Source organism: Castor canadensis, chromosome 2, assembly GCF_047511655.1.
Source record: "Castor canadensis chromosome 2, mCasCan1.hap1v2, whole genome shotgun sequence".
Taxonomy (NCBI): domain Eukaryota; kingdom Metazoa; phylum Chordata; class Mammalia; order Rodentia; family Castoridae; genus Castor; species Castor canadensis.
The window spans coordinates 132,348,984-132,375,866 of NC_133387.1; the positions used below are offsets into that span (position 1 = coordinate 132,348,984).

General features: G+C 40.8%; 2 protein-coding genes across 6 annotated transcripts in view; one reads left to right on the forward strand and one right to left on the reverse strand.

Moving 5' to 3' along the window:
• The window catches only part of LOC109694357 (nucleolar and spindle-associated protein 1), a 28,237-nt gene extending 20,987 nt beyond the window's left edge, over nucleotides 1-7,250 (forward strand). The window contains exons 8-11 of one of the 2 annotated variants that reach the window (XM_074065694.1): nucleotides 1,209-1,363; nucleotides 3,325-3,441; nucleotides 5,116-5,224; nucleotides 6,153-7,250. In XM_074065694.1, coding sequence (XP_073921795.1) covers nucleotides 1,209-1,363; nucleotides 3,325-3,441; nucleotides 5,116-5,224; nucleotides 6,153-6,249 — 478 coding nt within the window. In that variant the 3' untranslated portion in view covers nucleotides 6,250-7,250. The remainder of the gene's footprint in view (nucleotides 1-1,208; nucleotides 1,364-3,324; nucleotides 3,442-5,115; nucleotides 5,225-6,152) is intronic. The other variant, XM_074065693.1, reaches the window with a different exon arrangement.
• On the reverse strand, nucleotides 841-25,981 carry Ndufaf1 (NADH:ubiquinone oxidoreductase complex assembly factor 1). Of its 4 annotated transcripts, none has more exons than XM_074065698.1 (5): nucleotides 25,855-25,981; nucleotides 23,377-24,012; nucleotides 18,945-19,130; nucleotides 11,504-11,578; nucleotides 841-1,002 (listed from the first exon to the last, which is right to left on the reverse strand). In XM_074065698.1, exons 2-5 carry the CDS (start codon nucleotides 23,935-23,937, stop codon nucleotides 985-987), a joined length of 840 nt encoding a protein of 279 aa, XP_073921799.1. In that variant the 5' UTR covers nucleotides 23,938-24,012; nucleotides 25,855-25,981; the 3' UTR covers nucleotides 841-984. The 4 variants fall into 4 exon arrangements, with proteins under 4 accessions (XP_073921799.1, XP_073921798.1, XP_073921796.1 ...); XM_074065697.1 differs by lacking the exon at nucleotides 841-1,002 and adding an exon at nucleotides 5,219-5,449; XM_074065695.1 differs by lacking the exon at nucleotides 841-1,002 and adding an exon at nucleotides 10,728-11,031.
• Between the last annotated feature and the right edge of the window lie 902 nt (nucleotides 25,982-26,883).

A 26,883-nucleotide genomic window follows, 5' to 3' on the forward strand; every position in this document is an offset into this window, starting at 1 on the left:
CAATAGCTAGGGCCGGATGCATAGCTTACATGTGGAGTGCTTGCCTAGACAGGACAGTATCTTCTAGAGCAGGTGTGTGTGGCTTTTCCCCAACATACGCTGGTATGTAATGTAGTTCTTAAGACCAAAAGATAGCCTTACCTTCAGAATGCTCTTTACTTAGTTGGCTTGGAATATAACCTATAAGTGATTCTAGCCAGGTACCATGGCTCATGCCTGTAATCCCAGCTACTTGGGAGGCTGAGATTGAGAGGATTGAGGTTCAAGGCCAGCCAGGCAAACAGTTCATGAAACCATCTCCAAAATAACAAAATGGACTGGAGGTGTGGCTCAAGCGGTAGAGCACCTGCTTTGCAAGCTCAAAGCCCTGAGTTCTAACCCCAGTTCTACAAAAAAAAAAAAGTAATTCCAATTTCATTTAATGCTACTTAAGAACGCCGTGGTCAAAGGCTAAGTCTCACTGCAAATGTAGAAAGGTATGCACTTGGCCATACCTCCTAGCACATCTAATCAAACTCCATCACAGAGCCTGTGGTAATCATTTGGGGCTATGGATTCAAAATCACCATCAAACTTTTAGTTGTAAGTCCAGAATTTCCCTTCTGTTAAAGCAAACAATAACAAACATATATATCTTTATATTTGTCATTCCTGAATTTTTATTGAATCTAAGACCATTGATTGAAGACTCACCATTATTTTGCAAACCATACACACAAAACAATCACTGCTAGTGATTGTTACCAATTTAAAAATGTATGCTAATTCAAAGATGCTAAAATGTAAAAAGAATCTCCATCAGAGAATTACTGAAATGCATCTGTGGAATTTGTCATGAGTAGAGAATGGACCGGTCTGTGTTCCCACAATGACATTCTTCCAGTAAGGTGTTATTGTTGCTCATCTGGCAAAGCAGTCTCCTGTCCCTCTGACTTGATGTCACCACGAGGAAGAGAAAAGGTGAGAACATCTCAAAGCCCTGCCTTACACTGGCATTGACCACTGTAGGGACACCAAATGACACAAAAACATATTTTAGAACTAATGGAAGTTGATAAATGATTTGCTTTAAGAACATGGCTTCTGTGTGTGAGCAGTTTGTTCACACACAAATATTGCTTGAGGTTCTCTAGCTTCCTGTGGTGGCCCAATGGTTTTATTTAAGATTAACACAAGTCTCACGTGTTCCACTCCACTGTCACATCTAGGTTTTCAGCTGCTACTGAAGATAATGAGCACAAGCGTTCACTGACCAAGACTCCAGCCAGAAAGTCTCCACATGTGACCATATCTGGAAATATCACAAAAGGCCAGACTGTGCTCGGGACACCCAAGTTAAACACCACCAAGGAGAATTCTGCTGGTAAAACAAAACAACATGACCAAAAAAAACCTGGTTCGCTTTTAAGCCATGTAACTTCCCAAATTTAATTCTCTTTTCTTAAATCCTCCCCATATCTATAATAGCAAATGTAAAGATTTCACCCTGTGGGAAGCAGAGATTGGAAGAATCACAGTTCTAGTCTGGGCAGCAAGTTAGTGAGATGCCATCTCAACAGATGTGGTTGTACATGCCTGTGCTCCCTCCTAGACAGGAAACTTAGATTAGGAAGATCACAGTTTGAGGCTGGCCAGTACAAAAAGGCAAGACCCTAACTGAAAGATAACTAAAGCAAAAAAGGGCTGGTTGTAGAGCACCTGCCTAGAAAACATGAGGTACTGAATTCAAACCAACACTCCCCCCAAGGGGGGAAAAAAAATAGGAAAAACTTCAGCATATTTTTCATTTTGTACTGCTGAGACGTGAGCAGAGACATGAGCCAAAAGCTGTCTACTGCCTGAGGATCTGTTCTGTGGAAAAGGTGACCCTTCCTGAAGAGCACCAGCCCCTTTAGGACTCAGGGATTAAGAGAAGCATCATTGTAATCATTACAACCTCTGAATGGTCCTGCAGGACTCTGAATTCACAGGATCCCAGACCACAGAATTCATGGAGTAAATGCCACAGTCATGACGAGTAGACTTTCCACACCAGACTAAACTGTACAGATACTCTTCAACATGCTGGCTGCTTGACAGCCAGCTACAACACCCCTGTGGTTGTCTTACTTTTTCTTTCTTGTAGTCTGGAGATTGAACCCAGGGCCCTGTGCATTCTGAGCACATACTCAACCCACAGTGGTGGGTTCAAAAGAACACCACAGTAGTAGGGTAAAGGTTTAAAATGAAATGTGCAGCTCTGTAGTAGAGTGCCTGACGAGGCCTGGGCTCCATCCCTAGCACTGCCAAAAAAGAAGTCAAGGTGTCAGGACAACAGCCTTAGTTACCCAGAAAGGATTCCTGAGACTAAAGGAATCCACAGGAACTTCAGAATAGAGGCCAGTGTCGTTGTTGGTAATCTTTGTGGAAACCGAGGATTTCTTCATGGCTTAATGACCCTAAAGACTGAAGAGTGAGTTGGGTGCCAGTGGCTCATGTCTGTAATCCTGACTATTTGATTACTGAGATTGGGAAGATTGCAGTTCAAGGCCAGCCCAGGCAAATAGTTTGAGAGATCCCATCTCCAAAATAACCAGAGCAAAATGGACTAGAGGCATGGCTCAAGTGATAGGCCTACTTTGGAAGTTTGAAGTCCTGAGTTCAAGCCCCAGTCCCACCAAAAAAAGAGACTAAATTGTGAGACTAGCCGGGGAATAGGCTAAGAAATAACCCAACAATTTCTTTAAACAGAATTCTAGACTAGGATGTGTACTTGTGTTCAGAATCTTTAGGGAACTGTTCACGGGGAAAACTTCCTAGTGGTTAGCTTTTCTTAGGTTTTTTTTTCCTCCTGCTCTTTAGCCATACATGTATTTTATACTGTTTATATAGACTATCTTAGCCTGTTTGGGCTGCTATAACAAATTACCAAAGACTAAATGGTTTATGAACAAAAGAAATTTATTTCTCAGATCTAAAGGTTGGATCAAGGTACTAAGTTATGGTGAAGGCCCTCTTCCAGGTAGCATACTGCTGATTTCCTCTATCTTCAGGTGGCAGAAGCGCTAGAGAGCTCTGTGGGGCTCCTTTAGAAGGCACTAATCCCTCTAATGGCCTAGTTACCTCCCAAAGGCCCTACCTCCTGACACTACTCACACTGGGGGTTTAGGATTTTAATGTAGGAACTGGGAGCAGGAAGATACAAAGTTTTCAGTCCATAACATAGAATTATTTCTAAGGTGGAGAAGTGATACTTTGATTAAAATGACAATCGTTTTGGGGTTTTTTTAGTTTTCTAATTAAGCCCTTTGGTATTCGGGGTTTTGTTTTGTTTTGTTTTTTTAGTTATTACCCCATTCAAATTAACAACTGTGGCAGTGAGGACTCCAGTCTCCAGTAAGAAACCAGTATTTGATCTCAAAGCAAGTTTATCTCGTCCCCTCAACTATGAGCCACACAAAGGTATGTAGGGGTGTTTAGGCCATGAAGACTTAAGATTAAAAACTATGTATGCAAAGATGTGAAAAGGACCGGGGTGTCACTCACTGGTAAAGTGCTTGCCTCGCATGCATAAGGCCCTGAGTTTGATCCCTAACACTGTATGAATGAAGGAATGAAATAAATGAAAAAAAATTCTAGTGACTCAATGGAAGCCATACTTATCTAGAATTCCTTCTCTTGCATCTACTTTCACATGGGTCCATGTAGAAGATTGTCCATTGAACAATGGACTCACTTCTGCTAACCAAGGTATAACTTCTAAATAATATTATTACCAAAAAAATTAATAAAATTTTAGCCAAAATCAAGAAACTTACAAGTTAGCCAATGCTAACTTTCCACCTTTTGTCCATGGTGAATATTGGACAAAATATTGCTGCTATGAGCATGGGTATATACACATCTGAGTCTCTGCCCCTTTGATTTTTATCTTACATATCTGTTTGTAGTGAGAACACTTTAAATCTACTCTTAGCAATTTTCAAGTATATAAAACATTGTTAACTGTAGTCATCATGTTACGTACTAGACTTTTATTCCTCCTGAGTAACCCAAAACTGAAGTTTTGGGTAACTTTACCCAGTACCTCCCCAATCCTTTTCCACACTTCCCCCACCTCTGTAACCACTATCACACTGTGCTTCTAGGAATTCATTTGTTTTATATTCTTCACCTAAGTGAGAACACACAGTATGTCTTCTTGTGCCTGGCTTATTTCACTTAGTGTGATGTTCTCCAGTTCCTTCCATGCTATTGCAAAGGGTAGGATTTCCTCCTTTGTTAGGGCTGAATAGTGTTTCATTGTGTACAAATACCACATTTTCTTTATCCATTTACCTGCTGATGCACACTTAGGTTGATCCCATAACGTGGCTCTTGTGAATAGTGCTGCTTGGAATGTGGGACTGCAGGTATCTCTTCAACAAACTGAAACTGATTACTTTTGGGTAAATACCTAGAATTGAGAATTGCTAGATCTGGTCCCAGTTCTAATACCAAAAATATTCCTGCTCAGTCAGCTGCCTATGACTCAAACCTGTAATCCTAGCTACTCAGGAGGCAGAAATCAGGAGGATTGCAGTTCAAACCCTGGGCAAACATTTCACTAGACCCTATCTCAAAAAAACCCATCATAAAAAAGGGCTGGTGGAGTGGCTCAAATAGTAGAGCACCTTCCTAGCAAGCGTGAGGCCTGAGTTCAAATTCCAGTGTTGCCTCCAAAAAAAGCTTCCCACACATTCCATTCTGAACATAATTTGTGACAATAACAACAAGCTACATAGATAAAATGCCACTTTAATATGAAACATAACACTTAAGCAATCTTGGCATAGTACTTGGTTATAACAGCTCCCTTCAATGTGCTATGTAGTTGGCTTTGGTGTTAAGTGTTTGTTTACTGTTGTTTCTTTCTGTGACTTCATAAGAATTTAAAAAAATATGACTCATTTGTAGAGGAAAATCTGATTTATATCTGGAATGTGAAATCAAAGTAAATTGTAGAATATTCTGGCAAATGTCTACAAAACAAAATATATATATGTTGATAGAAAGCAGGCAGCCACCTACGAGATAATAAGGCTGGGGATAGAAGTAAGGGAATCTTTAATAGTCTTTGTCTTTGTTCTAAACTAGGAAAGCTGAAACCATGGGGGCAATCTAAAGAAAAGAACTGTCTGAATGAACACGGAAACAGAGTTAGCTTCCACAAGAAAACCTACAAACAACCTCCTCTTCAGACCAGGTTGAGTACATAATTACTCAGCTTTCCAATTTTTTTAATTTCAAATGACAGTACACAAAAGCACCTCTGAGGGAGACTCAGAGTACTAGGTTAGAAGCAGAGCGTCTTAGTCCCTTTTGTGTTGCCATAACAAAATACCTAAACCCAGGTACTTTATAGAGAAATAAGTTTACTTTGGCTTATGGCTCTGGAAGTCCAAGATTGGGTGCTGGCAACATCTTCATGCTGTGTCACGACAGATGGCATCACATGGCATGAGCACATTCAAGAATGAGAAACGGGAAGAAAAAGAAAAACAAAAAATGAGAAATGGGGACTGGAGGCATGGCTGAAGTGGTAGAGAGCACCGGTTTGAACTCAGGGCCTCACACTTCCCAGGCAGGTGCTCTGCCATTTGAGCCACGTCCCCAGTGCTCTGCTTAGCCCAAGCCATAGAATGCCTGCTTTGCAAGTACAAAACCCTGGGTTCAAACCCTAGTACCACCAAAAAAAACAACAACAAAAAGGAGGTACTTGCTGATTCCTGTTGTCCCATGCTTGATTTTACAACAGAGTGCTGTAAAAAGGAAAATACAGCCAGTGCCAGTGGCTCACGCCTGTATCAAGGTTCGAAGCCAACCTGGGCAAATAGTTCACGGACCCTGTTTCGAAAAACCCTTCACAAAAATAAGGGTTGGCAGGAGTGGCTCAAGGTGAAGGCCCTGAGTTCAAGCCCCAGTACCGCAAAAAAAAAAAAAGGAAAATACAAATTTGTAGCCCTTTGACCAACACTAACAATGTGAGAACCTAGGCAGAGCACAGCGCCTTCTAGGAGAGTTTCACCCAAGTGTGCTCAATGTCATTAAGTTAGTATTGGTCCAGAAACAGCTGCTTTGAAGTGTCTGTTTCAGCACTTCACTAGAGCCTAACACGTGACCTGTCCCCTTAGGGAAGAGCAACGGAAGAAGCACGAGCAACAACGGAAGGAGAAGAAAGCACAGCTTTTGGGAGTTCGAAGGGGCCTCATTGTTCTTAAAGATAAATAATTTTTTCACATCTTGTCAATATTCCTTTATTCCTAACATGCTTTTCTTTTGTAAATGTTTTTCTTTTGTATTTTTGTACTGTCTTTCCCATTTCAAAGCTCTTTTTTCACTAACTTGTGTTCATTATCTATGTAGCCTCCATTGGTTTTTCACGTCCCATAGCTCTGAAAAGATACATTCAGCCTTCTAAGTTCTTTGGAGTGGTTTCTTCCCTGTGCACTCCGTTTCCTAATGAGACCACCCTTGCAGTTCCTACCCCAGATTTCTAATGTCCAGGTCCCTCTGGAGGTTGCAGTACTAACAGACCTGTAGTCCCCTTCCACGCAAAAGCATTTACCTACGGCAGCTGGTTATTCACAAGCTTCAAACTGGAATAAAGTTAATAATTTGGAAAGGTGGGGTTCAAAGGTCACCTCATCATCCTCTAGTCTAGAAAATTTAGTAACCTTAATGAAACTGGGCCAGTGCTTTGTCGTGGCATCATTTTAACTGTATGGAAATTATTTTAAACTTATAAGCACCTTTGTTCAGATGGCTTCATGTAATTGTCATCTGTCACTTACTGTATTCTTAAAAATAAAATTCTATAGCTCATTCCAGCCTTGCTTATTTCAAGATAAAAGCTCAGGACCCAATCAAAATTTTAGAGGGTTGGGAGTATGCATTGGTAGACTGCACCTACATTATACCTAAGCCCTGGATCCCATCCCCAGTTCACACAAAAAACAAAACCCTGAGGATTACTGCTTTTAAGGATTATGATGTTCCATCATACTTACTAAATCTTACTAATTCTATGGAAAAAGACTAGAGTTGTGCACCTATCCTAGTCTTTGCTGTGTCTATGTAGAGCTTCTGAGTTGTGTACTAATTAAGATTTTTATAAATAAAAATTTTTTTCATTGTGACAAATTTGTTCTCTGTTAACATAATTAATTGAAGATTTGGATGACCAGCTAAGAAGAATTAAGTTTTATGTACCTTGCACACATCCTTTCCTCACCACCCACTTCTACCTAGCAAAGAAAAGACATATTCTTCCTTTGTATTTCCACATTACCTCTCCAGTTTTATATTTACTGTTTTGCATATATGTTCAGAACATGGCATATGCCTGATTCAGATTTTCCTGATGAGATGCGAAGATGAGACCAACCAAGACACACACGCTGGATCAAGTCAGACATGGTGGCATACATCTGTTATCCTAGCAGTCAGGAGGTCGAGGCAGGAGAATCACAAGTTTGAGGCTATGTGGCTGGGCACTGGTGGCTCACAGAAGATAAGATCAGGAGTATCCCAGTTCAAAGCCAGCCTGGGCAAACAGTATGCAAGGCCTCATCTCCAAAATGGCTGGCAGTATGCTCAAGTGGTAGAGCAACTGCTTTGCAAGCATGAAGCCCTGAGTTCAAATCCCAGTTTCATTTTAAAAAAATAAACTTGAGGCTACCTAGTGAGACCCTGTCTCAAAAAAAAAAAGCTGGGAATGTAAAATAGTACAACTATGTTAGATAAATTTTGCCTGATGCTAAGTGTGGTGATGCAGATCTGCAATCCCAGCTACTCAAGAGGAAGACATAAGTAGGACAAGGTCCATGGCCATAAGAGCAAAAGCACAAGGCCATATCTTTAAAACTAAAAGCAAAAGGGCTGAGGTATGGCTTAAGTGGTACAGTGCCTAGCAAGCATGAGGCCCTGAGTTCAATCCCACAAAAAAATGGCAAGAAACTCAACATCATTTCCATTAACATATAAATTGTCTAATTACATGTCCATCAGTAAATCAAAATCATAAGGAGATACCACTTCGTCCCACTTGATAATCAAAAAATCAGGTAACAGTGCTGGGAGAATGTGGAAGAAATGGAGTCCTTTACACTACAGATGGCAATGTAAAATGCTGCCACTTTTGCAAGTAGTTTTGACAGTTCTCAGGTGGCTCAAGTTCACCCTGAGCCAACAACTTCATTCCTAGCTAGACACCCAAGAGAAAAGCTTGTATATAGCCACGTACAGTGGCTTATACCTATAATTTCAACAGTCAAGAAGCTGAGGTAAGGAGATTGAGAGATCAAGGCCAGAGTGGGCTTCACAGTGAGAACTTGTCTCAAATGTGTATGTAAGTTATTTGCAGTAGCCTTATAACAGCTAAAAAGTAGAAAAAATCCAGATGTTTATCAATGGATGATGGATAAACAAAGGAATAGGGTTTTTGGTTTTTGGCAGTTCTAGGGCTTGAACTCAGACCTTCTGCTGGCCTAGCAAGAGTTCTATCACTTGAGCCACACCTCCAGCCTTTTTGCTTTGTTATTTTTCAGGTAGGGTCTTCCTTTTCTGCCTGGGGCCAGCTTTGGGGCACCATTCTTCTACCTATGCCTCCTGCCTGGCTGGTGTTCCAGACTTTCACCTTCATACCTGGGCTTGTTTGCCAAAACTGGCCTCAAACCTCATTCCTCCTCCAGTAGCAGCTGGGATTATAGCTGTGAGCCACCACTCCCAGCCCAGGATAACAATAAAATATTGTTATCTTTAGCAATAAAAAGGAATGAAGCACTAATACATACTAAAACATGGCTTTACCTCAAAGATACTATGCTAAGCAAAAAGAACACACCAAAGACCACATTTTGTATGATTCTGTTGGTATGAAATATCCAGAAAAGGTACATCTGGTGGTCACTTAGAGATGGGAATGGGAATAAAGTAACTACAAAAAGGGGAACTGAGATTTCTTTTTGGGCCTGGGAAATTCTCTATAATTAGATTGAAAAAACCTGTAAATTTTCTACAAAATTGAACTGTATATTTAAGGCAGGCAAATTTTATGTTGTATAAATTATACCTAATAAAGCTGTTAAAATTTAAAAAGGTAATTACAAGCTGAATATGGTGGCATGCTTCTGTAGTTCTAACTACTCAGGAGGCTAAGATATGAGGACCTCAAAAAAAAAAAAAAAAAAAGTGGTTCATGCCTGTAATCCTAACTACTGGAAGGTGGAGGCCCAGGACTGAGGTTCAAGGCCAGCCTGGACAGATGGTTTGAGAGCCCATCTCACCCAGTAAGAGTTAGATGTGGCAGCGTGTATCACTCTGCTACACAGCGAATATAAACAGCAGGATCGTAGACCAGGCTGTTCCAAACATAAATTTGAGAGCTTACCTTGAAACTAACCAAATCAAAAAGAGCTGGAGGCATGGTCCAAGTGGCAGAGCACCTACCTAGCAAGCACAAGACACAAGGCCCTGAGTTCAAACCCCAGTACCACCAAAAATAAGTAATAAATTAAAAAAGATAATTATACCAGTGATAGCACTCGCTTATAATCCCAGCTACTAGGCATAAGGCAGGAAGATCCTGAGTTCAAGGCCAGACCGGACTATTATTCAGCCCCAGCTCAAAAACAAAATACAAACAAAAGAGCTGGGGGCATGTCTCAACTGGTAGAGCAATTGCCTAACCTATGCAAGGCCCTGAGTTGAATTCCCAATACTGAAAAAAATACAAAATGGATTTTAGGCAAGATATTGAAAAGCCTACTGCCCTTGTTTATTCATAGTTTTGGCTCCCTTGAGGTACTCTGGCTAATAGTTTTGTACCTCTTTCTCTAAGATCACAAGAATTTATCGATTTAAACTGTCTTCAAAAGGATGAATGAATAAACACACTGGTAATCAGGGTCTTATTTTTGACAAATCCAACATGTAATATTTAAAATGACTGGGTTCTAAGATGCAGTTGGATTAAATGAATAAAATGACTGGGGAAGCTGTAAAGACAGTAATGTAGTATCTTAGTTTCTCCAGTGGTTACATTAGAAGTCACTACAGCTGAGCACTGGTGGCTCACTTGCAAAGCTGGCACTCTACCACTTGAGCTACAATTCCGATCCATTTTGTTCTGGTTATTTTAGAGATGGGGGCCAGCTGTGCTGACCTTGAACCATGATTCCCTGATCTCAGCCTCCCAAGTAGCCAGGATTACAGGCCTGAGCTACCAGCATGCCCGGCTCCTATCTTAGTATTATTTAACGGACTGCGAATGTGGCTCAAGTGGTAGAGCACCTGCCTAGCAAGTGAAAGGTCCTGAGTTCAAAACCCATCACCACAAAAACAAAAATGTTTAAATATTATTTAACAATCTCCTTTCCTCAAAGATGAAGTAGATTGGGCTGGAAGCCTGGTTTAACAGATAGAGCACCTGCCTCACAAGCACAAAGCTCTGAGTTCAAACCCCAGTACCACCAAAAAAAGGATGAATTAGGAAACAGAAGAAACCTCTCAGGAAGAATGGTAGGTGGCCATCAAAAATCACCTCAGAGATTCCTCATGAGAACTTTGGGACAAAAGCATTAAGTTATTTACACAACACCTCTGCACCAGTACTTGCATTTATACACAGCTTAGAAACTAGTTTCATGCTTATCTCTCTCTTAGCAACAGCATTTAGCCTTAAGGAACACGTACCAGCATTCACTGGATGCCATCAAAGAAATGTTTTATTTTGGGCTCAGTGTAGAGCACTTCCCTAGCATGTGTGAGGCCCTGGTTTCAAAATAAAATGCTTTATTTTATCTATCTTGTGGTTGTTATAACATTCTCAGGTTAGTAATACAAACTGCCACATGCTTTTCTCTATTTAAAAAGTCTTGGGTTAAGAGCTGGAGAATTTTCATAGGCAAATTCTTCTGTATGGGCTGGATCAGTAAACACTCCAATAAAATCTATTTCAAGGAAGAATGGACCATCTACTTTATCGGCCAGGGTAAATCCTATAGAAGAGATCTAAATTGAAAACAGAGAAATTGGTAAGAATCTCATACACTGATGTGCTCATGTTATTCCTGGAGATTTCAAATCCCAGGAGGTAATTACTATAATGGAGTCTTTACACCATAAGCCCTCAGCAAGCATGCAATAGGAGTCATATGCTGTAGTGAATTATTAAAGGAAGTACAAAACTGCTTTTCTTTCTACCTTGTACTTCCTTTCCTTACTCCATTAAGTGGTTTCACTTAAGACTAGTAAGGACAACAAGGACACCTAATAGAGATCACTTGAAGCTCTCCTGAACTCCTACTTTAAATGTAAAATAAAATTCAGGCACCTGAAAAGGTGATCATACTAACATTCCTCTAGGATGGGGGTTAGCTCAAAGGATAGGTCTGGGACAGAGGGGGCCCTAAGTATAAGTTATTTCTCATGGTCCTCGCAGGAATCCTTTTCACTAAAGGTGACATGTACAGGGCAAAGTTACCTTGTCAAGCACAAGCTGGTACTGGGCATCCTGGATTCTTCCTTGATTCGAGAAGAAAAACTTGGAAAAAGGAATCTGAAATAAAAGACCATTTATTTCACAGCTGAAATAAGCAACTGAGGCATTTGTATGGAATTGCAATGATAAAAAAGTGAAGTTCATTTTTAAGTTGTCCAGCTACTCAGGACACTTAAGGCAAGAAGACTGCTTAGCCCCATAGTTCAACAGTTTGAGAGCAGCCTGGCCAACACATGGAGACCCTATCTGACCATCTCGATAAATAAATAATTTAGAAAGCTTTTTGTTTCCAAGAATGAAGCTTTGAGCATGCCGGTCAAGTGGTCAGCCACTGAGCCACATTTCTAGCCCAAATAAGTAATACATGAAGTTATGAGAAGTGGCTAGCCATTTGGATCAAAGAAATAATTTTCTTTAGTTTTGCAATGCTGGGGATTGAACCCAGGGTCTTGTGAATGCTAGGAAAGAACTCTATGACTAAAATGTGGCCCAAGTCCAAAAGACATAAAGTTTTAAAAAATGAAATAACATAATCAGTAAGAGAAAAACACAGTGAAACCTTTCTAATCCAGAAGTACAGAAGGAAGGTAACAGGACCTAAAAGTAACAGAGTACAAACTATAACTCTGAAGGCAAAAGACAAAGGACAACCAGAAAAAAAACTGTAGCATTTATCGATAAGAGACTAATATTCTAAACACAGCTCTTACAAATAACTAAAAGGATTAAACAACCAAGTACAAAAATGGGAGTGGGAAGAAATAGGCACACATTTTTAACATCAGAGGGCAAGTTAGCACCACTATTTTAAATCAAACCTTTTTTTTTTTTTTTAAATAGTACTAGGTTTGAACTCACAGCCTTGTGTTTGCTAGGCAGGTGCTCAACGACTTGAGCTCAGCAAGCATTATGATTTTAGAGAGTAGGTGGTAATCATGATAGGCAAAATTCTAGGATGGTCCCAAGATCTCCACCCCCCAGTGTATACGTACTTTGTCTCAGGTATTCAATTAAACACTAATCTCAATTTTTGCCGATATAATTAAGGTTCCACATCAGTTGGCCTTAATATAAAAAGATTATCCTCTGCAGCCCATAAAGGCAGTGGTGAAAGAGAATATAAGTATGGATTCAATGGGAGGGAGAGTTTCCACTGCTGACTTTGAAGACAGAGAGAGCAAGGAGTGCAGGTAGCATGTAAGAGCTGAGAGGCTCCACCTGACAGGAAGGAAGAAGACTTCGGTTCCATAGTCATAAGGGACTGGATCTGGTGAAGAACCAAAATGAGCTAGGAAGTGCATCAACCCCAAAAAAAAAACTCCAGAAAGAAACACAGCCCCCCTGACACATTCACTTCAGGCTTATAAGAACTGAGCATGATGCTGGAGGTGCTCAAGTGGGAGAGCACCTGCCTAGCAAGCTCAAAGCCCTGAGTTCAAACCCTAGTACTGCCAAAAAACGAACTGAGCATGGAACCAAACCACACCATGTCCCAATTTATGAGCTACAGAACTATGAGATGATAAATTTGTGTTGCTTTAAGCTGCTAAATTTGTGGTAACTTGTTTTGCAATGACAGAAAACTAATATGATACTAACTAGGCAAAATGTGAAATGGCGGTTGGAGGTGTGGCTCCAGTGGTAGAGCACCTGCCTTGCAAGCATGAAGCCATGAGCTCAAACCCCAGTACCACCAAATAAATAAATAAAATTGAAATGCCATAACTTTGGCCTACCAATTCCACTTTCAGGAATTTATATTACAAATAAATTCTGACAAATACATAAAGATACAACTTTTTCTAATAGTGCAAAATAAAAAAGGAAGCCAGGTGTGAGTGTACAAACCTATAATCCCAGCACTTGGGAGGCAGAGGCAGAAGGATTTTGAGTTCCAAGCCAGCCTGGGCCATACAGGGAAATCTTGACTCAAAAGGAATACAACAAATTAATTAACTAATTAATTAAAAAATAAAAAGAAAAATAGAGGAATAGCTAGCTAATTTACAGTACATCTATACAACTATATATGTGGCTACTGTTAAAAGGAAGTAGATCCATACAGGATAAATGGGAGACCTCTGTGATGTACTTACTACTAGTAAGAAAGCAAGTTATATACAAAATCTGGGCTGGGAGTGTACCTCAGCAGTACAGCGCATGTTTAACATATGAGGCCTTGTTTGGGGTCAAGCCCTAGTACCACAAACACTGAAGTCTAGTGATCTTCATGCTAAAATGTTTAGGCAACTGATACTGGCAACTTTAAATTGAGTCAAAAAAAAAGACAGATTGTGAGCTGGGCAAGTGCCATGTCTGTAATCCAGCTACAGGAGGATCTTGAGCTGAAGGCCAGCCTAGGCAAAGTTAGAGACTCTATCTCTTTTCTTTCTTCCGTTTTTTTTTTTTTTTTTTTTTTTTTTTGGTGGTGGTGGTACCAGAAGTTGAACTCAGGGCCTCACACTTCTAGCTAGGCAGGTGCTCTACCACTTTAGCCATGGCTCCAGCCTGAAGGACTATTTTTTTCACTTTTAAAGTATACTAGTTGCTTTTATCACAGACAAAAGGCTAATCTGAAGAAAGAGTTCCTACAGGGTTGGAGTCATAGCTCAAGTGGTAGAGTACTTGCCTAGAAAGCGCAAGATCCTGAATTTAAGCCCATCTACCACCAAATAAATAAATAAATAAATAAGAGAGTCCCTAGAGGGCTGGCAGAGTAGCTCAACCAGTAGAGTGCCTGCCTAATGAGCATGAGGCCTTGAATTCACACTCCAGTACTGCCAAAAAAAGAGTTCCTAGAAATTGAAGAAAAAAGACCAACATGTCTTTTCAACAGAAAAGACATGAACAGACAATTCACAGAAAAAGTAATACAAATAGAATGTGTGTTCAGGTTCACGCATAAGAGCAAGGCAAATCAAAACTTCTGAGGAAGGTGTAGCCCAGTAGTAGGGCACCTGGGAGAGGCCCTGCGTTCAATCCCTAACGCTGCCAGGAGAAAATAAATAAATAAAACACAACTTTTGAGGATGCAAAACACTTCTGATGCCAAATATGTGTTATAGGCAGGCGAGGGGTGGTGGGGTGGGGGGCACATAACAAACAATGTTCTGGCAAACCCTCCAGCAGATACCACTTACATGACCTCTAATCCAATTCAGTTCTGACACTAGCTACCTGACACAACATCAGACCCTACAGGTTGAGGGCTCAGGCCCCAAGATGACCCTCCATGTCAGATGTCAGTTGCAAGAGTTAGGTGGTCACCTATACTTTTGGCCAATCTGTTATAAATCAGGATTCCCACAACTCCTTCCTTGAGTTCAATTAATTTGCTAGACTTGGCTCACAGGACTCAGGTGCACATATGTGTTTACTGGTCTATTACCAAAGATTCAGATGAATATCCACATGAAGAAATACATAGGGCAAGGTATAGAATGGACTCAGAGCTTCCATGTCCTCACCAGGCATGCCATACTCCAGGAACCTCCAGCTGTGGTTATCCCAAAGGTCTATAAACTGTCCTTTTGGGTGTTTATAGAAGAAGTTTCATTACATAGGAATGACTAATAAAATCATTTGCCAGTAGACATCACCTCAACCTTCAGCTCCTTTCCCCTCCTTAGCAATCAGAAATGAAGTTACTGCATTAATTCAAACACCTGGACTAGTGTGAAAGTAGAAGAGACAGTAGAAATGACCAGACTGTGGTACATTTGCAAGTAGAAGTACCAAGACTCTGTTAACAGATTGGGTGTGGTGTGAGAGAGAGATGAAGGAATCCAGGATGATCCTTAGGTTCATCGCCTAAGTAAAATAGGGACTTTTTCTTTTCCTATCTATTTATCTATTTTGAGACAGGGTTTCACTATTCAGCCCAGGCTGCCCCAAACTCACAATCCTCCTACTTCAACCTCCCAAGTGTGGGATTACAAGCATGGGCCACCATGCCCAGCTCGGGGACTTTGAGTTTATACAGTAAGTAGGAAGTGAACAGAATGTGATTTTGCCCTCATTCCCTCAATTTCCTCTAGGTTAACATTGCTTTAACTTTTCTTTCTTTCTTCCTTTTTTTTTTTTTCCAGATCTTGGGATTGAAGGCCTTACACATGCTACTACTGGGGACTGGAAGTGTGGCTCAAGTGGCAGAGTGCTTTGTCAAGCAAGCACAAAGCCCTAAGTTCAAACCCTGGACTCTCTCCTCCCTCCCCCATAAAAAGCTCTCTACTACTGACCTATATCCATAGTCACTTATGTTGTTTTGTTTTGTGGCAGTACTCAGATTTGAACTCAGGGCTTTAAGCTTACTAGTAAGGCAATTTACCACATAAGCTACACCTCCAGCCCTGTTTTTTTTTTTTTTTTTTTTTTTTTTTTTTTTTTTAGTATCTTCCCCTACGGAGCTTATTTATTAATCTAAGTATTAACTGATCACTAAGTATCACTGATTATTCTCAGGGTAAATGTAACAAACACAGCCAAACATCTTAAAGGACTGTGATAATACTGTAATTCATCAGACACAATTCTTGAACGAAATTTGGGTAGAGGAAAACAATTAAGCACAGCCATTTATTATACGATTTATGGCTCTTCGTTAACATTTACTGAGTGCCAGGTTGGTTTTTAGCTCACCCTCCACTACCATCTTTATGTCCTTGGTTAATTAGGTCTCTCTGCACCTGAGTGCCTCATCCATAGAGATAAATAAGAACTAAATGATGCTTGGACCTCGGTATTATTTTTCTATGTTCTATCGTATTTAGCTGTTAAGACACCAAACACACCTCTTTTCTCAAGTTTGAACAAATATTTATTTAAAAAACAAAACATGCAATATGATGTAATAAACTGAGGGAAGGTATAATTCCCCTGAAAAGGTGATTCTATCCCCACTTTACAGGTGAGGAAACTCAGTAAGACTCCCTCCATGCTTTACACTGTTTTCTCTCTGCCTCTGAAACAGTAGGCACCTAACACCATTCCTGACAAATGTTGGGATTCCTTGAGATTGATTGAAACGTTCCTATTTGCTCTATTCTGTTGAATTTCATCCATTCTCATCTTCAATAACTACACATAACTCTCAAATTTTCTCTCTAATCAAGACTTCACTGCCCAGTAATCCACCTGTGTGTATGAGACTGGCTGAATTGTCTGTCTACCTGTTATGTCTGATTGAACTGTCAGCGTTCCCATCTCACTTAACTGCTCTACATCCACCCACTTGTTTAAGCCATCAGCCTCAGCAGCAAACTGATACCACCATTCTAAACCTTATAGTATCCTTGCAATATAAATTCTATCATTCTTCTAACCTTACAGATACAAGAAGTTAAATAACTTTTTCTCAGTCCCAGAAATGGTAGGGTGGGTTTTTAATACATAGTTTTCAGGCTTACTATGATCCAGACACTAAGAACAATGTAGGCCGTGCCCCATCCCCCATCCACTTAACATTAACCTAGACAAGCTGTCATTTCTTACCTCAACTACAGAGGGAGATTAACTGTTCTCGCAGATCCATACCTTGCTTGGTTTTATTACCCACACAGCAACTAGAGTGACTTTTGAAAAATAAAGTTCTGGGGATGCAGTGCATCTCAGCAGCAGAACACTCACCTAGCATGTGCAAGGCCCTGGGTTTGATCTCCAGTACTATAAAAAAATAAAAGCAATCTTAGGGGCCAAGTGTAGTGGTGTATGTCTATAATCCCAGTTACTCAAAAGACAGAGATAGGAAGATCAAGGTTCAAGGCCAGCCAGGGCAAAATGTTATTGAGACCCCATCTCAATCAACCAAGCTGGTGTGATGGTACATACCTGTCCTCTCAGGCAGGAAACATAAGTAGCAGGATCATGGTCAAGGCCAGCCAAGTCATAAAAATGAGACCTGATTTTGATGTATCCCAATGATTTCCATTGAGTAAACAATGCTCAATGCTCCTGGACCTAAAATCACCTAGAAAACCAGTCTCATGCTTTTATGACCAGAACCTAATGTGATCCCTAAAATGTTTCATTAAACTTGGTCCTAGATGACTTTGGTTTGTTTCAAAACCTGGAAAACATCTTCACAGGATGAAGATTTCTGACCATGAAGGATATTTAAAACAATGGGCCACTGGTTCTGAAGATCATTTCAAAAAGAAAGTTTCAAGCATTTTATACATTTCTGGAAAAAGTATCTCTACAGTATCTTTTGGATTCATAAATTCCATCACTCAGTAAATATCAAAGTACTCTGCAGTCAGTCAGCTATGCACATGGGCAATGAGACAGAACTTCCCAGCTCAGACTCTACACAGTCACCACATGCTGGGGCATTCTTCTCAGTGCTCTCTTCTGATCACCTCATGGCAGAAAGGCTGGGTAAGGTCACTGACAAGATCCAGAGCACTGTGTGGAAGGGGGGCTCTGTAGGTGAAGTCTGAGCAGTTTTCTAGCAGGTGAAGAATCTGATTGTTGCATGCTTCTCTTCTCAAGCTGTACTGACAGCTTGAGCTTGACACATGAGCTACACCTCCATCCCTGTTTTTTGTTTTTGAGACAGGGTCTTGCTATGTAACCTGAGCAGGCTTTGAATCCCTGATCCTCCTACCTGAGCCTCCTATGTGCTGAGGTTACAGGCCTGTACCACATACCTTCTTAAAGTTTCATTTCCTCATTTATAAAACAAGGCTATCTTATATTACCAAGGAGAAAATAGAAATTTTTATGATTATGAAATATTAAGCATTTATTCCTCTTAAGGGAACATTTCTAAGCTACAGATACTAGCTTAATAGAGTTGCTTGGAAGAGGTGACATGGCAGAACTTTAAAAGACACTTCGGTACTGGTGGAGTAGCTTAGGTGGTAGAGCAACTGCCAAGCAAGTGCAAGGCCATGAGTTTAAACCCCAATACCTCCAAAAAAAAAAAAAAAAAAAAAAAAAGACACTTTTACTTGGGCACAGAGCAGAAATGTACCTATAGACCTGACTATATACTTATCAAAACTATTTACTGGGCTAGGGTCATGGGGTCATGGCTCAAGTGATAGAGTGTCTGCCTGGCAAGAACAAGGCCCTCAGATCAAACCCCCCAAAAAAAATCATCAAAAAAAAAATATATATTTAGAAATGTATGTCAGGAGGCTGGATAACATTTATATTAGCAAAAAAAGTTTTTGGTTTTTTTTTTTTTTTTTTTTGCAGTACTGGGGTTTGAACTCAAGGCATCATGCTTGCTAGGCAGACACTCTGCCACTTCAGCCATGCCCCCAGACCCATTTATGTCCTATAAGTCTCTTCCGTAGGTCCCTTTCCTTCTACCCACTCTACCCCCACCTTCCAAGAAGTATTAGCATGAGAAAGGAAACTACAATGTAACCATAATCTCAAAAAACTTCATTTTTATTAATAGTGATTTGCGCTTTACCTTGACCTCCTGCCAGTAGGGGCCCCCACGGGTGAACATGAAGTAACTGTATATTTGATTTGTCTTCTGGATGAAGTCCGTGTCCTCCCTGATATTCACCATCCAAGGCCGGCCATCCCCACGGACACGGAGATACAGAGTATTGAACTGGGACCAATCATAAGATTTCTTCCTCTCAAAGGCTCCCTGCAGTGCAGAAAGACAAATTAATTTTACTTCCCTCTGAACTATTAACAAAATGTGAGTCATCACCAAATCAGCAGCATAAAAGAATACACTATCACTTACTTTTCTGTCCTTTTCTACCACGGAGACAGATGAATCTGGTGATTGTCATTTTAGCAAGAAATACTGACACATATTTCTCTTGTAACCTTTTTCTTTCGGTGGTGGTACTGGGATTTGAACTTAGGACTTCACACTTGCTAGGCAGGTGCTCTACCACTTGAGCTGTACCTCCAGCCTCCTGACATATATTTCTAAGGTAATGTTCAAGACACAGCTGTGCTGGGACAGTCTTTTCATCCCCCTCATCTGTGTTTGCTGAATGGAAATTAAAGTACATTTTTTCCTGATCCTGTGAATAACAGCTTCTGAGTGGCCATTTTATAACAACTGCCTTGTCCTGTCAGAAAAGTGTGGAAAATAGAGGCAAAGGCAGGAAGACAGTAAGTTGGATGCCAGCCTAGGCAAACTTAGTGAGATTTTACTTAAAAAACAAAAAGGCTAGATGGCTCAAATGGTAGAGCATCATACACAAGGCCCTGGGTTCAATCCGCAGTACCACCAAAAAAAAAACTTTATGGAAAATATAGCTCAAGTTTTAAAAGTGGATTTAATTGACAATAGCTAGTATCCACTGAATGCTACATTAAGCATTTTGCATGCATAATTTAATTTAATACTCACACAAGCCCTATGAGATAGGTATTACTATCTTACCCCACTTCATAAATAAAGAAATGGAACACTCAGATAATAAACAGTATATCTAATGCTGTTTAACTCTCAAATCTATATGTTTAACAGCTATCTCTACTGTTTCTCTCTTCGAACATGGAATTTAGTGTTAATTTCCAGAGGCATTTGATATGTATCTCAAGGATAATCTGGTTTCAAGAATATCGATGGGAAGAAATGACCCAAACATTGTATGCACATATGAATAAAATAAAAAAATGTGTAAAAAAAAAAAGAATATTGATGCTTGCCGGGAGCCAGTGGCTCACGCCTGGAATCCTAGCTACTCAGGAGGCAGAGATCAGGAGGATTGTGGTTCGAACCCAGCCCGGGCAAATAGTTCACAACACCCTATGTTGAAAAAACCCTTCACAAAAATAGGGCTGGTGGAGTGGCTCAAGGTGAAGGCCCTGAGTTCAAGCCACAGTACTGCCACCAAAAAAAAAAAAAAAGAATATCGATGCTCAAATACAAAGTAATACTTACTGTATAACTGGATAAGTTACAAAATCTCTCTGAACCTCAGTTGCCTCATACATAAAATTAGGATTGTATTACCTCACAGGATTATTGTGAGAAATAAATGGGACAATGTATATAAAGTGCTTAGCACAGGACTAGCAAGGTGCATTAACAAATTTATCTATTTTCATTAATCCACAGTATCAGGACCATCCATTCTGTGAATTTTCAGAGGCTAAAAATACAACTTGTACTAGGCGCCAGTGGCACACATCTATAATCCTAGCTACTCAGGGGGCAGAGATCAGGAGGATCGCGGTTCCAAACCAGCCCCAGGCAAACAGTTCGAGAGACCCTATCTCAAAAATACCCAACACAAAAAAGGGCTAGCAGGGTGGCCCAAGTGGTAGAGCACTTATCTAGCAAGCATGAGGCCCTGAGTTCAAACCCCAGTACCACAAAAAAAACAAAAAAACAAAACAACCCAACAACTTGTATGTATCACTGGTTGCATTTGAAAAAGGACATAGCTTCCTCTTTCATTATTATATGGAGAAAAGGAGCCTAATACGACTCCTGACACTTGCCTTTTTCCTTAAAGCACAATATCCAAGCAAATGTCCAGGGGCTATGGCCAGCGTCAGGCATAGGAGCCTGTGCAGGGCAGCTCTAAAGCAAGTCAGCAAAATTTCACACAAAGCCAGAGGCTGGTCAACAGACAAAGGAACTGACCTAAATAACTTTGGAAAACAGTGTCTTAACCGGAAAGCCTGAGACTAAGAACAGAAACTGTACATAAACACTGTATTCTATTTAATAAGTTATTTCTGCACAGGGTTACAGATTAACAATTCTGAAACTAGGGAGTTATAGCTCAGTGGTAGAGTACTTGCCTAGCAGGCACAAGGCTCTGAGTTTGATCACTGACACAGAAAAAAAAAAAATTCTGAAATTGACACCGGGCTAGGTGGTATGTATCTGTAATCACAGCTACTCAAGAGGGTGAAGCAGGAGAACCACTTGAGCCCAAGTTCAAGGCAAGCTTGGGCAACATAGTGAGACTCAAAGTCAAAATAATTACATAGGCCAGGCACCAGTAGCTCATGCCTATAATCCTAGCTACTCAGGAGGCAGCGATCAGGAGGCTGGTAGTTCAAAGCCAGCTTGGGCAAATGGTTCACAAGACCCTATCTTGAAAATACTCAACACACCAGCTGTCTTAAAAAAGCAAAACAAGGGCTAATAGAGTTGCTCAACCTATACAGTACCCACCTAGCAAGCGTGAGGCCCTGAGTTCAAACTCCAGTATTGCAAAAAAAACCAACCAACCAAACAAACAAACAAAAAAACCTCAAAAAATAATAATAATAACCAGAGCAATATGGACTGGAAGTGTGGCTCAAGAAGTAAAGTGACTACTTTGCAAGCACAAAGCCATAAATTCAAATGGCAATCCCACCCCCTGCCCCCCAAACAAAGAAAAGTAGGGCTGATGGCATGGCTCAAGTGGTAGATCACTTTTCTACAAGTGTGAGGTCCTGAGTACCACAAAAAAAAAAAAGAAAGAAAAAAAAAAAGTAACTTTACAATGGAGTAACCTGGCAAACACTACCTTGACAAGGTGATAAAGGTTAGCATCAATGATATATATGACAACAGCATGTACTCATGTTATGTGACGAGAAAGATACCTCAACTCCATACTTTCAACTCTCCGTGAAACACCCAGAACCCCAGTCGAACCAGGAGAAAAAAAATCAGAAAGTCCACAAAATACCTGACCGATACATCTCAATTCCTCACGAAAAACAGTGCACCTGCAGTCCCTGCTAATCAGGAAATTGGGGTGAGAGAATCACTTGAGCCCAGGAGTTAAAGACCAGCCTGGGCAACATAATGAAGCCCTGTCTCAAAACAAATAAAAAATAAAAAAGAGAAACAAACAAAATAAACAAAGATAAATAGGATACATGATATTACATGTAATGTGCTATACTAGATGGAATCCTGTAACAGAGAAAGTAGATTATTGGGAAAACTAATGAAGTACAAATGAAGTCTGGAATTAAGTTAAAAGAAATGTATGAGCCAAGCATGGTGGGGTACAACTGTAATCCCAGCTATACAAAAGCAGACAAAGTTAATGACAAAAACAAAATACAAAATAAAAAAGGAGCTGGTGGAGTGGCTTAAACAGTAGAATGTCTGCCTAGCAAGCATGAGTTCAAACCCAAGTATTACCAAAAAAAAAGACTAGGGGATGATTCAAGTGGTAGAGTACCATGTGTGAGGGGTTCAGTGGCTCACACCTGTAATTCGAAATACTTGGGAGGAAGAGATCAGAGGATTTTTATTTGAATCCAGCCCCAGCAAATAGCTCGGGAGACCCATCTGGAAAATACCCAACACAAACCAGGGCTAGAGTAGTGGTTCAAATGGTAAAGCGCCTGCCTGGCAAGCATGAGGCCGATTTCAAACCCCAATGTGGCCAAAAACAAAAAGAATGTACCAATGTTAGCTTCTCAATCCTGACAAATGCAGTGTTGACAGAAGATGCTGACAATAGAAGCCGGGTGAAGGGCATGTGGGAACTTTGCAATTGCAATTTTTAGTAAACCTACAACTATTCTAAAATAAAAAGTCTACTTAAAAAAAAAAACCACAAGTTGATCCTACATCCACAATAAGAAACCCTTGGCCACAAGAGGGACTATGGTCTATGTTAGAGGAGATCCAAATCTTTCCCTCTCAGGATTCCTCAAACATAGGAATGTTCTTCCCTGACCCAAAACAATGCCTAGAAACAAATAACTCCTCCTCAGAAACCACTTCCCCCTTGTGCTTTCACATTGCATTTGGGCCACGTAGTCATTCATGCCCATATACAGGTGAGATGCCCACACATGTATCATGCCAGGTGAGTTCATTTATGGAAAAAAAAGCTGTCACGGCTCATGTTCACAGTTCCCCCCAGTTCACTAGGAAATTGTGGCTCCTAAGCCTTACCTACCCTCGGGATCCTGGATATCATTGAACAGTACCCGCTTTGGCTACTATCCCCATCCTGAGGCGGCTCAGAGCTCAAAGTTCCATAGAGCAGTGCACTTTGGTTATTCTTGCCCATTTTTAAGAACACTTCACTTCTGCCTCCAATTGTCTTATCAGAAGTCACCATCCACTTATCTAAATCTTCTTTTCCACGGAACTGCCAGACAACCCTGGCTTGCTCCATCAAGGCCTCATGCAGTGGGCGGCCTTGTGACCCCATCCAACGAGTCACAATTTCATCCTTCAAATGCCTAAAATGGTCCTTTATTTCATCTCTAATTGCTTTATCAAAACTAGTTTCAGTCTTCCCTTCAGGAGAAGTTATATCCAAAGCCACCTCTTTTTGGTGATGTCCATGCAACCCCTCTTCAGTCTTGCTCTGCTGGGAGACTCTGCTATAAGGAGCCACTGGTTTCTGAAGAGTACTGGAACAATACTCCAAAATTGGACGCAAGGCAGCACTTGGCTTCAGGCATTTTTTGAGAATATAAGTGCCTTTCAGCAATTTGTGAACCAAAGCCATGGTAAGAAAAAGTCAAAATGTAAATTTCTCCCTGGCTACCAGAGAAAGAAGTTTCAACAAACAGTCCAATTCCACCTATAACAGAAGAAACACTGAAGTTACCAGTGTGGCAATGAATGCATCACAAGTTCCAATACAAGGATCATGTATTATGAAATACATAAATCTCATTTTTTGAGACATATTCTCACTATGTAGTCCAAGCTGGCCTCAGTCTTTCAAATGTTGGGATTATAGTTGTGTCACACCATACCTGATTTAAATTTATTTTCTAATTCTACATTTACTCAGTACCTATTATGAACAGAATATCACACTATGCATTGTGAAAAATACCAGTATGACTAAAAACACAGGTCTCAGCTTCATGGAGCTGATGATCAACCCCAAAATAATTCAAGTATGTGCCAAAAACTATCTCAAGAGGTTGTATCAATTTTTTTTTGGCAGTGTTGGAATTTGAATTCAGGGCCTCATGCTTGCTAGGCAGGCACTCTGCCACTCCACCAGCGAGGTTGTGTCAGTTTTAAAGCAATTCTTATGCTGGATTTTTAAAAGAAACAATAGGTTCCAAAAAAGTAAAATATTCAAGTAATTCACTCTAGGACCTGGCCAACTGACTTTAGACATTAGCACTTCATCTATAAAAAGAGGAGCTACAATGAGCCTTGTATGTGGTTAAACCTATTAAGTTGTAAATATTTGAGTATTGTAATTTTGTAGGAGTAAACCTAATACAGCTGTTTGCTCTCAAATAAACCAGGTGACCTTTTGAGTCCTCCCGCTCCTCAGGAGTAAGGCCCTGTCTACCTTGAGAGGCTCTTCTTAATATCAGATGGGATGATGGCTGTAAGAATTCTCTGATTCAGTAACTCTGAAGAGATCCCCATGATTCTTTGTGTCTAACAAGCCCCTAGTCCAAGGCCCACTGGTAACTGGTTGGCCTTACCACTGGTAACTCTTACTATCAGTCACTATTTGAGCTCCTTACTATTTAGAACCTAACAGTAGCAATAATACCATCACATTTAAATACCACTTTTTTTTTTTTTTTTGTCAGTTCTGGGGCAAGTGTTCTACCACTTGAGACACACCTCCAGTCCTATCCTAAATACCACTCTTGGGCTGGAGTGGCTCAAGTGGCAGAGTGCCTGACTAGCAAGCATGAGGCCCTAAGTTCAAACCCTAGAGCTACCAAAAACAAAAAAAAAGTCTAAATAACACTCTTAATATTTTCAAATTATCTCAATCCATGTAAGAATCCAAAAATAAGGAAGATACTTCCTTTCTGTAGAAAACAAACACCAAGAAATGAAGTGACTTGCCAAAAGTTACAATGCTACTCAGTATTGAAGCTAAAACTAGCCTTACAAACTGGCCTTACAAACTTCCACTAGATACTTCTGATTCACTCTAAGACATTAAAAATATAACTTCTAACTATATTCATATATATATAATCTTCTATATCTCCACTTCAGGATGAGATTATAAGTAACGTTATTTACCCTGTCCTCCAAACTGTCAGTAGTGTTGCTTTTCTAATAATACTATAATTTTAATTGTAAATGTTTTCTTTTTTTTTTTTTTTCTAAATTGATACCGGGCTGAGGTTAATGGCGAGTTTTGACAACGGAATCCGTGATTCTAGAAGTAGTCTTAGTAAAGACTGTGAATCCAGGACTTCCTATGTGCCAGAAACTGTTCTAAGTGTATTTTCCTTGACTTCTCACAACGACTCTGAAGGAGATTCTATTATTCCAATTATAAAGACGGGGAAACGGAGGTTCCAAAATCCGAGGTCACACAGCTAGTGGCAAAACGTCCAGCTCCGGACCCGGGAGTGAGTGTCGGACCACACCTCCCGGCCTCGGGAGGCAGGGTGTTCGCGGTATGGAGCAGCCCCTCAACCCTCACCTGTCAGAGCTGCGTCACCCTTCTAGTTCCCAGAGGTCCAACTGCGGTTTAGCGCCCGCTCACCTTCCCGAAAGCTATGCGTGACTTCCGCCCGGGTCCGCCGCTCTTTCCCGCCGGGTCCTCCCTGTCTCCCCTGTGGGTCCATCTGCTTTTCCATTCCGGTGTGAAACTACGTACCTGGACACTAGAGTTCCATACGGGTACGGAGTACCGGGGAGAGTAGCAAGGATCCGGCGGCTGGTTGTTCTGAGGCTTTGGTCCACTCAGTCTCCAAAACGCTGGCTTCTACTTGTTGTTTGCTTTTTGTGAGAAGTTTTTTGTCTTCCTCCCTGCATCCCACCCTCAAGGCTGCAAACTCCACTCCTGTATTTTTCCTGGTGTTTTTGTTTTGTTTACGTTTTTTTCCCCCATCCCTGTATCTTTTCAGTGAGGACCTAATTATTGCTAACTCCCCTTCGCCTTCAAGCGCTTGGGACCCCTTATGCCTCATCTCCCCTCAGTCCGGTGAGAGCTGTTGTGACCTCAGAAAGCCATTTCTGCTAGATCCGACCCCAGGGAATCCTTGGACACCCACCACGCACCGGGACAGCAACCTGTCCTAGCAGTCCTAACCTCATCCCGCCTCGCAGCAGGGTTTTACTGTATACCTTGTGCACACTTCTGTTAAAGAACTTTCAACATCGTGGGGTTCTTTTGTTTTGTTTTGCGGGGGTTGGTTGGTTGTTTCTCAGTACTGAGGTTTGAACTCAGGGCCTTGCGCTTGCTAGACAGGCAAGGCACTTTTACCACTTAAGCCACATTCCCAGCCCTTTCAACTTAATAAAGGTGCATAAGCCCTCTCCCACCGAGACCCCACTGTCAGAACTTTCTCCTAACTCCGGCCTGCTCTCGTTCTCTCTTAAGGACTGGCTGCCCACTGGAGTCTATCTTTTATAGATTAACTGCGCGGTAAACTTAGAATACACAGATCCTCCCTTCCTGAGCACTCCCTAGTCCCAAATTACGCAAGAAGGCTATCCCTGCTGGCTA